This window comes from Pleurodeles waltl, chromosome 3_1 (assembly GCF_031143425.1).
Source record: "Pleurodeles waltl isolate 20211129_DDA chromosome 3_1, aPleWal1.hap1.20221129, whole genome shotgun sequence".
Taxonomy (NCBI): domain Eukaryota; kingdom Metazoa; phylum Chordata; class Amphibia; order Caudata; family Salamandridae; genus Pleurodeles; species Pleurodeles waltl.
The window spans coordinates 419,426,870-419,443,452 of NC_090440.1; the positions used below are offsets into that span (position 1 = coordinate 419,426,870).

Here is a 16,583-nt window from a genome sequence, read left to right on the forward strand (position 1 = left end):
TGTATTTATCTCCCCAGCAGCACATACAAGCTGCGATGGCAGTGTACATGGACTTGGTGAGGGGTGTGCCATGGTGGCATAATACATGCTACAGCCCTTGAAGACCTTCCTGACTACAGGGCCCTTGGTACCATGGGTGCCTTTTACAAGGGACTTAACTGTGTGCCAGGAGTGTGCCTATTGTGGGAACAGTGGTACAATTTTGGGGAAAGAACACTGGTGCCGGGGCCTGGTTAGCAGGATCCAAGCACACTCTCAGTCCAGTCAGCATCAATATCAGGCAAAAAGTGGGGTGGAATACTCTGGGCAAAAGGGGCACTTTCTTACACAACCCCCTTACAAATGAAGAGGATGAAACTGACTTTTCCCAAGAGAGTCTTCATTGTCTAAGTGGAAGAACCTGGAAAGGCCACCTGCATTGGCATGGGCAGTCCCAGGTCTGTGTTCCATTGAAAAGTCCATTCCCTGTAGGGGGATGGACCACCCTGAAAAGTTTAGGGTTCTCATGTTTCATTTGCATCAGTCATCTGAGAGGTCTGTGGTTAGTTTGAACAATAAAGTGAGCACCAAACAAGTATGGTCTCAGCTTTTTCAGGGACCAAACCACAGCAAAGGCTTTCCTCTCAATGGCACTCCAAAGCTGCTCTCTGGGGAGTAATACTCTGCTAATGAAAGCAACAGGCTGGTCATGGCCATCATCATTGGTTTGGTACAGGACTGCTCCTATCCCATGTTCTGAGGCATCTGTCTGCACAATGAACTGCTTAGAATACTCTGGTGCTTTGAGAACTGGTGTTGAGCACATTGCTTCCTTCAGGGTGTCAAAGGCCTTTTGACTGTCAAGAGTCCAGTTTATTTTTCAGGGCATTTTCTTTGAGCTCAATTCTGTGAGGGGGTCACAATAGATCCATACCCCTTCACAAACGTCCCATGGTTGTAGAGAATGCTGTCTTCATCTTTGCTCCAGATGCCATCCTGTTTTGCCAGTACCCTTCAGTTAAGTCAAAAGTACTAAGGAATTTGGCTGCACCGAACTTGTCAATTAGTTCATCTGCTCTTGGTATCGGGTGATCATCTGTCTTAGTGACAGAGTTGAAATCCCCATAGTCCACACAAAACCTCATCTTTCTCTTGCCATCTTTGGAATGAGGTTTGGGGCCTAAGCCAACTTGGCTAGCCAAGGGACTGTTAAAGAGCTTAATGACCCCTAAATTCAGCATCTTGTGGACTTTCACTTTAATGCTCTCTTTGACTTGGTCAGACTGCCTATTGATTGTTGTTTTGACAGGTAAACTGTCTCCTGTGTCCACATCATGGGTACACAGGTGGGTCTGTCCCGGGGTCAAAGAGAAGAGCCCAGCAAACTGCTGTAGGACTTGCCTGCAGTCAGCCTAATGTTGGGCAGTGAGAGTGTCTGAGTAGACAACTCCATCAACTGACCGACCTTTAGGACCATTTGAAAGGAGGTCAGGGAGAAGTTCAATCTCTGCTTTCTACTCCTCATCAGTAACCATCAGCATGGTTACATCTGCCCTGTCACAATAGAGCTTTAGGAGTTACATGATCTTCCTCTTGGGTGTCCTGCTGGTGCCTAGGTCTACCAAGTAGGTGACCTCACTCTTTTTCTCTAGGATAGGGTAAGGGCCACTCCATCTGTCCTGAAGTGCCTGGGAAGCCACGGGCTCCAGAACCCAACCTTCTTCCCTGGTTTGAATTCTACCAGTGCAGCCTTTTGGTCATACCACTGCTTCTGGAGCTGCTGGCTGGCCTTAAGGTTTTTGGATGCCTTTTCCATGCACTCATCCATCATTGAGTGAAGGCCAAGCACATAGTCCACTACATTTTGTTTAGGTTCATGGTAGGATCTCTCCCAGCCTTCTTTACAAGTGCAAGTGGTTCCCTTACAGGGTGGCCAAACAGAAATTCAAATGGGGGAAAACCCTAATCCCTTCTGAGTTACCCCAGAGGCTTAAGAGAGACTAAAGTAGATAATACCAATGCTCCCTTTTGTGGTAGTGTGGCCGAGCAGTTAGTTAGGCTTATCAGAGGGCAGTGCAAAGCATTTGTTGTACACACACAGGCAATAAAGGAAGCAAACAATCAATGACTAACAACAGGCCAATGGTCTTTATATAGCAAAAATATGTGTTGTTACTTTATGTCTAGAAACACAAGACTCAAACTGTAGGTAAGTACATTTGCAAGTAAGTATCCAACATATGCATCAAATGGCTAGTTGGCTAGTTAAGCAGTTTTCAAATAGCAAAAATCTTTTTTTAAAGTTGACACACTGCAATTTTCAGAAACTGTTCTGGGGGAAGAAAAATTAGCACAGTTTCAAGGTAAGTACAAGACTTACAGTTCCAGTCTTAGAGGGTTTGAAATTCCACACGTCGGGGTTCAAGTCAACCACTATTACCCACCACCAGCAACACGGGGCCGGCCAGGTGCAGAGGCCAGAGTTGAGGCCGATTTTTAAAGTACTTATGTCTTCGTAGGGCAGACTTGGGGGGTGTAGAGGAGCACCGGGGGCCCACAGGTCAGCAGCAAACACCCTCAGCAGCGCAGGGGCACCCGGGTGTGAATTTCAATTACAGTGTTGGGCTCCCAATGCTTTCCAATAGGGGGACGCCGGAAGTCACAAAACATGCTGCAGGCTAAGTACAGGGGCTCGGATCCAGAAAACCAAAGCCTGGACAAGGAGTAGGTCCACCTGCTGGATGTCACTGGACCAGTGGTCAGATTCCCTAGGGCCAGGGGACTGCGGGTGCAGTGGTACCTTTGGGCATCAGGTATATTCGTCCGCTTCTTTTGCGGTCAGAGGGGCCCTCTTGATTTAGGCTGCAGGCGTTGTTGTGTTGGACAATAGGGGTCAACACAGGGTAGACACTAAGGGCCATATTTATACTTTTTGACACACAACTGCGCCAACGCAGTTGTGCGTCAAAAATTTTAACGCCGGCTAACGCCATTCCAAAGCACCATGCGGGCGCCGTATTTATTGAATGGTGTTAGCCGGCGCTGCGGACTGGTGTGCGTCAAAAAAAATTACTCACACCAGGCAGCGCCGGCGTAGGGGAAAATGGAGCTTGGGCGTCAAAAAATGGGGCAAGTCAGGCTGAGGCAAACTTTTCGCCTCAACCCGATTTGCGCCATTTTTTTTGACGCCCAACCCCCATTGAAATGACTCCTGTCTTAGCAAAGACAGGAGTCATGCCCCCTTGCCCAATGGCCATGCCCAGGGGACTTATGTCCCCTGGGCATGGTCATTGGGCATAGTGGCAAGTAGGGGGGCACAAATCAGGCCCCCCTATGTCACAAAAAAAAACGTAAAAAAATACCTACCTGCACTTACCTTTCTCTCCCTGGGATGGGTCCCTCCATCCTTGGCTGTCCTCCTGGGGTGGGCAAGGGTGGCAGGGGCTGCACCTGAGGGCATGGGAGGGCCTCTCTGGGCTCCTTCTGAGCCCACAGGTCCCTTAACGCCTGCCCTGACCCAGGCGTTAAAAAACGGCGCCCATCAGGCTGGGAGCCGTTTTTTAAGGCCTGCCCACTCCTGTGCGTCAAAATGACGTCACAGTATAAATATGGGGCACAGGCCTGAAAGTCATTTTTTAGACGGGAACGCCTACCTTGCATATAATTAACGCAAGGCAGGTTCCCCCTTCTAAAAAATGGCGCACATGGTGGAACTTTGATGCCCGCTGCGTCGGACGTCAAAGTATAAATACGGGGCAGTGTTTGCGCCGAATGTGCGTCAAAATTTTTTACGCACATTTGGCGCAAACAGAGTATAAATATGGCCCTAAGTCAGAATTGCCTGGGGACCAGCTCTAGTCAGTTGGGCCACCTGGACACGGGCCGTGGGTGTTGGTGCATAGCAGGCAGGGCTTGCAGATCTGGGGCAGTTCTGGAGTCCTTTGTTGGAGTTTCTTTCTGGACAGGGCCAATGTCCACAGGAGATCTTGGTCCTTTGGGTTGCAGGCAGTCCTCTTGAGGCTTTTAAGAGGTCGTGGTCTTGCAGGATGTGTTGCCTTTTTGTACCAGGACTTCAGAAGCTTGAGACAGGCCTGTAGGGCTGGGGCCAAGTCAGTTGGTGCCTTCAGTCTTCTTTGCTGGGGGTCAGCTTAGCAGTCCTTCTTCTTTCTTCTACTTGAGGTTACCAGGAATCTGACGAACTAAGTTCAGGAGATCCCTTGAATCCTGAATTTAGGGGTGTTACAGGGGTCAGAGGGCTATATCCAATGGCTACTGTCCCTGAGGGTGACTACACCCTTCCGGTGTCCACTTCCTTTGCGGAGGGGAACACAGACCTAACCCTATTGGTCCCTGTACTCCAAACCAAGATCGAAGATTTTGCAAGGATGGGGTCACTTCAGCTCTGGACACCTTAGGGGTGGACCCAGCTGAAGTGGTCACCCCTCCTTGTTTTCCCTAATTTTTCTGCCGGACGTGCCGTCAAAAGTGTCCAGGGGGCAGACATCTTCACTAGCTAGAGTGCACTGGGGCACTGTAACAGGAGGCCTGAGTCTTTGGGGCTCACCACCAGGTGTTACAGTTCCTGCAGTGGGGAGGAGTGAAGCACCTCCACCCAGTGGAGGCTTAGTTTCTGGCCACAGAGAGCACAAAGACTCCGACCCCATGTGGTCAGAAAGTCATCTGGAAGTGGCAAGCTGGCACAGACTGGTCAGTCCTGCACTAGAAGTTTGGCTAAAATACAGGGGGCATCTCTAAGATGCCCTCTGGGTGCATTTTCCAATAAATCCAACACTTGCATCAGTGTGTGTTTAATGTGCTGAGACGTTTGATACCAAACTTCCCAGACTTCAGTGGGGCCATCATGGAGCTGTGGAGGTTGTAATGACAAACTCCCAGCCCATGTACTTTATATGGCCACACTGCACTTACAGTGTCTAAGAATGTACTTAAACACTGTAGGGGCATATTGCTCATGCAGCTATGCCCTCACCTGTGGTATAGTTCACCCTGCCTTAGGGCTGTAAGGCCTACTAGAGGGGTGACTTACCTATGCCACAGACAGTGGTTTATGGGCATGGCACCTGAGAGGGGTGCCATGTCGACTTTGTATTTTTCTCCCCACCAGAACACACAAGCTATAATGGCAGTGTGCACTGGCTTGGTGATGGGTCCACTAGGGTGGCTAATACATGCTGCAGCCCTTGGGGACCTTCCCTGGCCGCAGAGCCCCTGGTACTATGGGTACCTTTTACAAAGGACATATCTGTGTGCTAGGGGTGTGCCAATTGTAGGAACACTGGTACAGTGCTGGGGCCCGGTTAGCAGAACCCCAGCACACTCTCAGCCAAGTCATCATCAATATCAGGCAAAACGTGGCAGGTAATCATGCCAAAAGGGGCACTTTCCTGCACCTTTACACAACGTTTGTGGACCTGGCCAAAGCTTTTGACACCGTCAGTTGTGAAGGGCTATGGCGAACTATGGAGAAGTTTGGCCGCCCAGGTAAGTTAATCAGTATGAGGTGCCAGTTCCATGACCGCATGCTTGCTCAAATACTGGACGATGGAGACTCCTCTGATGCCTTCCCAGCCATCAACAGAGTCAAGCAAGGCTGTCTAATGCCACCCTCGCTGTTCAGCATGATGTTCATGGCCATGCTGCCAGATGCCTTCTGCCAGATGAAGAAACCAGCATCAAGATCGAATATAGGACTGATGGCAGGCTCTTCAACCTGTGGAGGCTACATGCCAAGACCAAGGTTAAAGAGGATTCTGTGCACGATTCCCTGTCCACAGATGACTGTGCACTCAGCACTGCCACCGAGGCCCAGATGCAGCAGAGCATGAACCGCTTTTCCACTGCCTGCAGAAATTTCAGCCTCACAATCAGTGCCAAGAAGACTGAGGTCTTGCATCAGCCCGCACCAGAGAAGACGTATGTGGAACCAACTATCACCGCGGAAGGAGAAATCCTGGAGGCTGTTGACAACTTTACATACCTCTGCAGCACAATCTCCAGGTCTGTGAACATTAAAGATGAGGTAGACACACACATCGCCAAGTAAAGCTCGACATTTGGATTGCTGCAGGAGTTAGTGTGGGAGAGGAGAGGCATCAAACTGTCCACAAAGCTGAAGATGTATAAGGCGGTCACTCTGCCCAAACTACTGCACGCCTGTGAGACTGGACTGTGTACGAACGCCATGACAAAAAGCTGAATCACTTCCACATGAACTGCTTAAGAAGGCTGCTGAAAATTACCTGGCAGGACCAAGTTCACAGATGTCCTCTCCAACCTGGTCTGCCAAGTATCTACACCGTACTGAGGAGAGCCCAAGTCAGGTGGGCAGGCCACCATGTATGTATGCAAAACTTACACCTCCCCAAGGGACTGTTCTATGGTGAACTGGGGGAAGGCAAACACACACAAGGTGGGCAGAAAAAGATGCTTCAAGAACATGCTGAAAGTCTCTCTGAAGAGCTTTGGCATTGACCCAGACTCCTGGGAAACTTGTTAGGCAGGGAATCCCTCCGGTGTTCACACAGCATTCCCCCAAGTGCCCTGGTACCTCACTTGTGTGGGTGAGCGAAGAAACCTTGACACACAGTGCTATGTAGAGAGATCAGCAATAGGGGTAGCTGTGGGATTTGAGGCCATGCTCTGTCTCCACCTATGGAAACCTACCAATCGCAAACATTTTTAAAAAGTAGTAAACAAGGGAATTCTACGGTGGTGTGCCTTGTGTGAATTCCATGGTGTTATCTTATCCACAATGCCCTACAAATAGGAGTCCCCACCCAAGGGCTCCCATTGTCCCTGGTTTGATCCTTTCCTACCATGGGCACTAGGCCCAGCCACACAAGTGGAGCAGCATTTTCATTGTAACAGGTGGATCAATGCTGGGTGGTAGGAATTTTGTGAATTTCTGTGGATTCTTGAAGTGTCCATCAAAGAAATGTAAGGAAAATGTGTGATTTGAGGCAAGGTTTGACCTTTACAGGGAAATGGTGGAAAGAATCTCATGGGATCAATGTAAGTCACCCCAACTTGGATATCCCTAGGCGGCGAGTTTTAAAAGATGTACAGCTTTGGTAGTTTTTTCTAGGTGTCAGCTGAGCTAGGGCCCAAAATCCCCAGCTACCCGCTTTGAGGAAAACTGTTCAGTTTTGAGTGGAAAAATGTGATGCATCCATGTTGCGTTTTGAGCTGTTTCCTGTCGTGGGCAATAGGCCTAGCCCCATAAGTAAGGTGCCATTTCTATCAGAAGACATAGGGAAATGCTGTCACCCTATTGTATATTTCCATGGTGTCTAGTTTATAAAAAATTTACAGCTTTGCTAGGTTTTCCTAGGTACTGGCTGAGCTAGGGTCCAAAATCCACAATTAGGTACATTGCAAAAAAAGGGTCACTTTTGAATGGAAAAATGTGAAGCATCCATGTTGTTTTTTGGTCCATTTCCTGTCACGAACACTAGGCCTATCCACACAAGTGAGGTACCATTTTTATGAGAAGACTTAGGGAAATTCTGAGGGGAGGGAAGCTTGTGGCTTCCCACAGATTTCAGAACTTTCCATCACAGAAATGTGAGAAAATGTGTTTTTTAATGAATGTTTGAGTTTTGCAAGGGATTCTGGATAGAAAACCTAGAGAGAGCCATACAAGTCTCAAATCTTGGATTCCCCTAGGTGTAGAGTTTACAAAAATGTACAGGTTTACTAGGTTTCACTAGGTGTTGGCTGAGCTAGAAGCCAAAATCCACAGCTAGGCACATTGCAAAAAAAAGGGTCAGTTTTCAGGGAAATAAATTGGTGTCCATGTGGCATTTTGGGGCCTTTCCTCTTGCGGGGACTAGCCCTACCCAAACAAGTGTTGTGCCATTTATATCGGGAGACTTGGGCGAACACAGAATAGTTAAACAACTGTTATTACCAATTGTATTTGGCTGCATATATGCTTTCCAAATGTAAGCCAATGTATAAGAAAGAAGACCTTTTGAGAAATGCCCTCTAATTAACATTCGGAGATGTGCAAATAACCACTGCTTCTAAACTCCACATCTTGGGTCCATTTTGCAAATACATAGGTTTCCTTGATACCTATTTTTTACTCTTTACATTTTACCATATGCATTGCTCTATGCCTAGTACACAATAAAAGACCATTGGAAGGTGAAGCTCAGCCATAGTCTCTGGGTCCCTGAAGTTCTTGGAAAATCCACAAACCCTCCATATCCACACAACCAGAAGGGTCAAGGAAATGAAATTGTATATTGTTTTTGTATATCAGCCATTGTGATGAGAAGTCACAAGTAAAAATGTTGTCACAAATGGCTGTTTATTCCTACTAATTTTCTATATGGTTTTATTTCAACACTTAGGGGGTGATTAAGAGTTGGGCAGTTGGACCGCCACAGCTCCAATACAGCGATGGTGAGGCGGCCATCAAGCCAGTAGCCTCACCATCGATGTATTATGTTTCCACCAGGATGAGCAGTGGAAACCATTGTATTACGACATCTCCTACAGTCAGCCCAGAGGAAACAGTGTGGCAGAATAATCCTCGACTTCCTTAGGGAGCTGAGGTCCATACAATCGCACACAGCACCCTTGAAATGTGCACTGTCTGCATAGCATAAAGTGGCATTCCAATGGTGTAGGCATGGGGACCCCAGCACTGCCCTTCCACCAGGCTTTCCATGACGGTGCAACCGCCATGAAAGGCTGGCAGAAAGTGAAGTTGTGATCAGCGCGGTGGTGCCAAAGTCAGCACCACCATGGCTGTCCATGCATTTGACTGCCACCAAACCGTTGGGATCCTGATCCTGGCAGAGGTGGCGGTCTCCTGGTGGTCTGACTGCAGGAGAATAATCTGGCAGGCAGATCTCCAGGAGTGTGGTGGTCCGACCACCAACAAAAGTTTGGCGGTCCTCGGACCATCAAACTCATAATCCGACCCTCAGTTTCTTTGAGAAAACCTCAAATGAGCTACACAAAGGACCCCTTGCTGAATTCAGAACTTTGACTAGTTTTCTGAAATGTACAGCTGTTCAGGAACCATCATGGGTTTCACATCTGTTTCCACCACCAGCTAGAAAGAGGAAATCACAAAAAATTGGAAAACTTGGCTATCTCACAGTAAATTGTCAAAATTGTGTTAAAAAATTTAGTTTTGTGATTCAAGTCTGTTCCTGAAGGCCAGAAAGACAGTGATTTTAGCACTGCAACCCTTTTGTTGATGTCATTTGCAGGAAAAACACCAAACACTTTATTCTGCAACAACTTTTTTTCAATTTTTCCCCAAACCCCCACATTTAGCTATATTTTGGCTAATTTCTCTGTCTGCTCCAGGGGAATCCACAAACTAAAAAGAACTGGGACTTGACATTAAGAACATGCTTGCCAGTATGATAAATCCTATGCTGATAGATCTACAACCCTACTTCCTTCACTAGCAAACTTGATCGCTATCTGCACATGTCACCTAATGGATACAGAGAGTGAAAAGGGCATGATTCTTGTGACACATTAAAAAGTTATTGATGTTCTGCAGGGCAAATTATATCAACCAGCTGATTAAAGTTATACTGTTCACACCTTGGGGAGTGCTAGAGAGCCCACTGCAAGATGGCTACACCCTAGTGAAGCTCCACTGGCCAAGAGCAATAATCCTAAATGTATCCTGAAAGCCAGTGAGCATCTGCATCTATAAATGACGGATAAGATGTGCAAGAAAGCACTATGGTCGGTATAGATTTGAGCGAGCTGCTACACGAATGACTGCCTGAGCCAAGATGGTGTCCATGTGGATGCATGCACTCAGCGGTTACATCCCTGAAGTGCTCCTGACTGGTGCGAAGTCAGAGAGTGGCTTCAATGAAGGTGGATTCTCATGGCCCCCTGGTGCAGTGGCATGTTCTGCTGGACTGAAGGAGGGGGCCTGTGCCTGTATGATCATAGCCAAAGCCATCGAACAGGCCACCGTTGAGACATCAACAGCATGCCTGGGGCAAAAAACCCTGCCTCAGAATGCAATGGTGGACCCCCCTGTTGTGTACCTCTGTCAATAGCCAGCAGCTCAGAAATATAGCATTTGACTCTTAGTCAGTTACAGGATCAAATCAGATTAATACTACAGGTATTTGCCATGATAAGGTCACCTTTCTATCTCTATTTTGCTACAAGCGGTGGTAGCTTATAAATTATATGAGGTTGCAGCTTTTATTAAATTTGAGCTTGGAATGTTTTCTGTATTTTGTCTCATCTGGTCTTTTCTAATAACTATTCACTCATTCACATGATGATGGAATTTATGTTTTCCCTGAATCACAAGGTGCTTCTCCCTGGGTCTAAAGTCAGACATTATGTAGATATATGTTTGGTAATACATCAAATGTTTCCTCTTCCATCCTTAGCCTTTAGAAAGCCCCAAGCTTGCCAGCATTGAAGGGCGAAACTTGTGTTGACTAACCTAATTTAATATATGAATTATGGAAACAATTTTCTTCTAAGAATTACAAATAAAAAACGGAAAATAAAAATAAAAATACTACAACAAGAAAATTGGCTTCAGATCTCTCTCTCCAAGAATACCACCTACCTTATTTGCTACGAAAACCCAAAGGATTAGTTTGGAGGCTACACTCATTTCCTTTTTCTGTTGTTTAGACATAGGTGTAGTGAGCCCTACCATTTTATGAGTGCTCTATGTCCTCCCCAACAAAAAAGTAGAAGAACCACATAGAAGACGCATTAAGAGCAGGCTTACAGTGTGTCGGGCCTCAAACTTTCTACAAATATACACACTATTTATGTACTGTTACACTACTTGGACCCCTCTGTGCAGGCAGCTGTATTCCTATTAGATGCTGCCAAAGCATATGACTCTATAGAGTGATCATGCATGTTCTCAGTCCTCCACCATATGGGGATGCCCAAGCCTTCTTTTTGAGGGCGCACCTGTTATATACTGGCCCAGAGAAGCGGGTGAAAGTCAATAGGTACATCTCTGAACCATTGGCTATTCACATAGGTACAAGACAGGAGTGTCAGCTGTCTCCAATATTATTTGCCTTAGCACTGGAACCTCTAGCATGTGTGGTGAGACAGCACCATGCAGCGGTTGCCCCGCGGTTTCGACAATGTCCTTTCGCTATATTGCTATAAATGCTGATTTTGTGGTGCTATATATCTGTGATCCTCAAGTGCATTTGGCGCAGGTTATACAGGAATATATATGATTCAAATGCTACTCTGGCCTAAGTATAAATTGAACAAAATCTTCTGTGCTTCCCCTGACCACATCCACAGTGCCTTGTCAGTTGGACTTCCTTCTGCAGTGGAGTTTGCACCTGATTAAATAGCTGGGGATCTGGATACATATGGAACCTTAATTAGTGGTCCAGTATAATTATAGTAGGGCAGTCTCCAGGCTGGAGGAACAAGTGGTTAGATGGTTTCAAATTCCTTAATTGCTGGCTGACAGGATATTGACAATGAAAATGGCAGTCCTGCCCCATTTCCTTTATCTTGTCATTAATTTACCCATGGGCCTGACACAGCATTTCTTTAAAACACTTAGGTCACATATGGTAACATTTGCCTGGGCAGGCAAGCAGCCTAGAGTAAGTTGGGACACTCTTACATTGCCATATGACCAAAGTGGCTTCAGAGCCCCGGATTTGTACCTCTAGTATCTCTGCACACAGTCAAATTTTGTGCACTATTGGCCTTACCCCCTGCCTTACAAGCCACATCCTATGAGATAGAAAGTGACAATGCCCTTCCTATTCTGTTTGCTGCACTTATCCCACATAGGAAGGCTAGAAAGACCGCAAGAAGAAATTATCACCATTAGTTGCACCATGAGAGTGTGGAGGATGACTAGAGCCAATCGGCCCCTGCAATATGCCCTAGCACTTCTCCTATGATATCACCCAGACATCTCACTCACTCAGGAATGGGTGGCAACTACCCTACTTGAGAAACATGGTATAGAGACAATGGGTGATCTTTAGCTTGGAGGTACATTGGTGACATTAGAGGGTCTGCCAAAAACACGAGGGAAGTCACCACTCCTGACAGTCGCCTATAACCGACTACAGGCAACTGTCTGTGCACTGTACCCCCAAATCCCTGTTGAACCACCGACTCTTACTGCACTACAAACTCTACTTACAAGCACCATGCGCAAACAACTAATCACCAAATTATATTAGCGCTTCACAGCACGATAAACAGGTTATCACTTGCATAGCTGTAGAGAAATGGAATGTCAGAAGACTGGAGTTTTTGCTGTGTGTTCACAGAAATGCTTACCTCTAACTGTAACCTGCGAATCACCCACTTCAAATTCTTGCACCAAATTTATTACACTTGGCTACCTTGACCGTTATGGTGCTTGAGGCTGTGGGATGCTCCCTTCAGATACACCTGCTAGGACTGATAAAGTTACTATAGCTGACAAGCAGTCGCGGTCTGCTTCACTCATAAGGCGTTGGCATGTGCGGGGCATGCGGGGGAGGTGGGAGCGGGTCTCAAATGTATTAATAATAATAAAATAAAAACTTACCACACTCCTCGCCGCACCACTCCTCTCTTCCATCTCACTCTTGGTATGGGCCCGCAGCCTACCCTGCGGCCAGGCCTGACGCTTCTCAAAGCAGCCAGGGCGCTCCAGGCAGACTGGGAGCCTGTGCAGACTCTCTCCAGCACGGCAACACAAAGCACACAGCACATGTGTGTTTGGCCGGCCTGATTTGACCAGCCAAACACACATGTTCAATGAGGGGAGAGCACAGCACACAGTGACCTCCTCTCACTGCTCATCACCAGTATGGACCGCCCCTTTCAGAAAGTAGTAAACATAGTTTATTATCCCTTTGTTGTGAAAGGTTTTGCAGTTTCTGCTGTTGGCGGGGGTGGACGTTCCTCCACCCTAATGGAGGAGGCGCTCTTGCTGACAAGCCATAAGCTGGTGGTGGTAGTACTCCTGTTGGCGAAGAGAAGGGTTCCAATGTATTGGGGAAAAATTATTTACCTATGCCGGCCCAGTGGTTGAAAGATATGCTGGAGAGCTACCGAAACCATTATGACTTAAGGACATACGGGGTCCACTTACAGTCTATTGCTGTCTAGGACACAAAAACCTGAATCTTGAAAGCAGAAATGTGCAGATACAAGGCTATAGAGATAAAAATGACTATCACAGCCCGGGGGTGACATATGACGTAACTGTTCAATGCTTTTTGCACCCAGCTTGTGAACGTGGTGTTTCTTGCCCGTTATACTGTGAAGTTGTTGTTAAAATCAATAAAAAGAATAAAAACAAATTGTCCCCTACTACTTCTCCGCAACAATTTTTCCCCCTTCACCATCACACTACTTGGTGATATGCACAAAGATAAGCCAAATGTGGTTCTCTGGTCACTCATATATGAAACCAAAATGCTTTTCACATATGTACCGCACTCTCGCAAGCAACCAATGAGGTTGTGTGCTACCTGTCTGAAAATGTGATTCATCTCTCCAGATTGGGATATTATTAAGCACTAAATATATTCAAATCTGTAGCAAATAATCCATTTCTTGCTAGGGAAAGACCTGCCTAGTAGTGCCTAGATTGGATATAGCAATGATTTCCAGTGGAATGTCACAGTACTTAGTAAAGAGATTTCTTTATACATTTTGCAGTTACACGTGGATTGTACCAATCACCTGGATGAAAACAGGAAATGTCCAGTCTACTATATGGCTCGAGGACAAATCAGGTATTTACTGTTTTCATTCTAGCATTCTAGAGGTACGTTATTGCCAAAGTGCTGGCTGCTTGATAAATTAAAGTGCTTTGTGCAGGTTGTTGCTGATGGTAGGTATCAGTATTTGTTTTTAGTGATTAGACTTGGTTTTAGCATTCAACTTCGACCAAGAGAGAGAAAGTCAGAAAAGTTGAAAAGATGAAAGAAAGAGACAACGATCGAAAAGCAGTGAAAAAAGGATTTCGGAGATTAAAATGGTGCATGAAAGAGTGACTAAGCAGACAGGAAGTGAATGGTAGTAGAAGAAAAAGGTATTAGGTGTAATAAATCTTGAACATTGGTCTACCTAAACCTCGGTAGCAGACTGCCAAAAAATTGGTCTCTCAACTTTATTTCATATTAAGCACTGTTTAGTTACTAACACTCCAAATTACACAGTGAATATTCACTCTGTTTCTTTGAACTTTACATTCAAGAATCTTAACACATCTCTATGAAAATCTCCATCTCAGACGTGATGTTATTAGACCTTTACAAAATTAATTTTGAGCTTTGGGTCCACCTTCGGAAAGAGGTCTTAAATCCTTTTGAACTCATTTAGGATTTCCAGAATCCCAGTGCCTTTTAACTATAGACCTTATGTTCGAAACAATAAATTGTACTGAAACTAGTTGCAACAGGTCCACTTCCTTTCTTGATTCTTGATTCATTGTTAAAATAGCTGGAAGAAGTCCTGTTTCATAGATAGAAAACCTAGGTTAAGGAGTGTGATGTTATTTCTGATATCCCATTTGGCTTTTGGGAGGGCCTGAATTCTTGTCAACTGTGCCTAAATATTCACTTCACTGTTTATATTGTAGATGGACTCAAATGATGGAGAATAGTGTCTGCTATGACAGTAGCTCCAAGAATGGTATACCACCTGGAACAAATGTAGAGCTTTCAGGTTGGGCTAAATGGTAGATGTAATTGGCCTGCTAGTTCAGACAAGGGTGTCCTCCAAGGACATGTTATCTCCACCTTTTTAGTTCATTTCATTTTTTTTATTCATTGTTTATTCACCTACTAAAGGCCTGATTTAGAACTCGGCAGGCGGGTAACTCCATCACAATGGTGATGGATTTCTCGCCCGTTGAAATCAAAATCACATTATTTGCTATGGGATTTAGATTTCGGTGAACAGGATATCTGTCACTGTTGTGTGACGTAGTAACCCATCTGCAGAATTCTAAATCAGGCCCTAAATAATTATCTGCTTAAAGCATCACCTAATCCACCTACAGTACAGAGTAGCCCAGAGCAAGTTCAACTGTATATAGGTGCCAGAATCTTAATATCAAGCTCCCCATTGGTTTGGAAAGGTCAGTTGCTAGGTTTATGAAACTTATGAGAAATTTTGGCTTGTTCACAGGCCAAACTGCCAAACCACCAAACCCGTGATGCTGCTGTTTTTACCACCGGGACCGCTACACTCATGATGAGGGCCCAAGTCTCATGAGAAAAATGTCAAAGCTTGAAAACTCATCCTTCTCGTATTACAAGACCATCACAGCATTAAAACATTGTTTTTGTTCCTATATATATGCTATTTATAGATGTTTATTACCTCTAAACCTCATTAGTTAGAGTGAACCAAGGGGCACATTTTGTGACTGCAAACACTACTACAGTTTGCAACACCTGGAGTCATTACATCAGGAATACCTTTACAGTGGTTCTTATTACCTCGGGAGCCTTTACCTGCATCTGGTAAAAATAAACTCATACCCTACAGTAACTAAAACTCACACCCTCGCCATGTACTGCTAATACCTCCCATATTACATCACTTGTGACATGTTCTATGACATCATTGATAACATGACTGTAACATATGAAATGACATCATCATTGACAACACTGCATGGTGATGGCATGAGGTATAGTTACTGTAGGGCATGAGTTACAGTTACTTCATAACTATGGTGAATTTCAGTAGTTTTGTTCAGGTAAAATGGTATGTTGCAACTGACATTTTCATCCAGTTATAACGTGCCTTGAATTTATTTTTTCATGCAAAGTAAGAGATTATTACCACAGTGTCACTTTAACCTTTGTTTTTTTCCAGTGATTATCTATACACACACACACATATTGTCACTGAAAAAAGCAAAGGTTAAAGTACTGTTATAGTTAGATTAATTAGTCAGTGACAAAATTTGGAGATTTTGAACTAACAAAACACAGAACTTCAACAGTTATAACTATAACTTGGGGCCTGCCATGTACTGCTTGTGACCACAAATATTACATCTCTCATGGCATGTTCTATGACATCATTTATGACATCACTAACAGCATCTAAAATGACCTCACTGACGGCATCCCAAATGACATCATTGATGACATTACTGATGACACCATCCAATGAGTGTGCTAGTTTGTTTTATTGTTCGCATAGTTGTAGGTAACTACCATAATACTTTCCTACCGAATTGTGTGCAGCATGGGTCCAGCTAATGGGTATTAGTGTTTAAAGAAGACATAGGGGGTGATTTTAACCTTGGCGGACGGCGGAGGCCGTCCGCCAAGGTACCGCCGTGAAATGACCGCACCGCGGTCAAAAGACCGCGGCGGCCATTTAAACATTTCCTCTGGGCCGGCGGGCGCTCTCCGAAAGAGCGCCCGCCGGCCCAGAGGAAATGCCCCTGCAACGAGGACGCCGGCTCAGAATTGAGCCGGCGTAGTTGCAGGGGTGCGACGGGTGCAGTTGCACCCGTCGCGTATTTCAGTGTCTGCAAGGCAGACACTGAAATACTTTGCGGGGCCCTCTTACGGGGGCCCCTGCCGTGCCCATGCCATTGGCATGGG

The 16,583-nt window shown here is 45.6% G+C and overlaps 1 protein-coding gene across 2 annotated transcripts in view; it reads left to right on the top strand.

Moving 5' to 3' along the window:
• LOC138284182 (aminopeptidase N-like) overlaps positions 1-16,583 on the top strand; it is a 260,695-nt gene that overhangs the window by 95,166 nt on the left and 148,946 nt on the right. For both annotated transcript variants that reach the window (XM_069222680.1, XM_069222679.1), the window contains exon 11: positions 13,669-13,745. In XM_069222680.1, the coding sequence (XP_069078781.1) occupies positions 13,669-13,745 (77 nt within the window). The remainder of the gene's footprint in view (positions 1-13,668; positions 13,746-16,583) is intronic.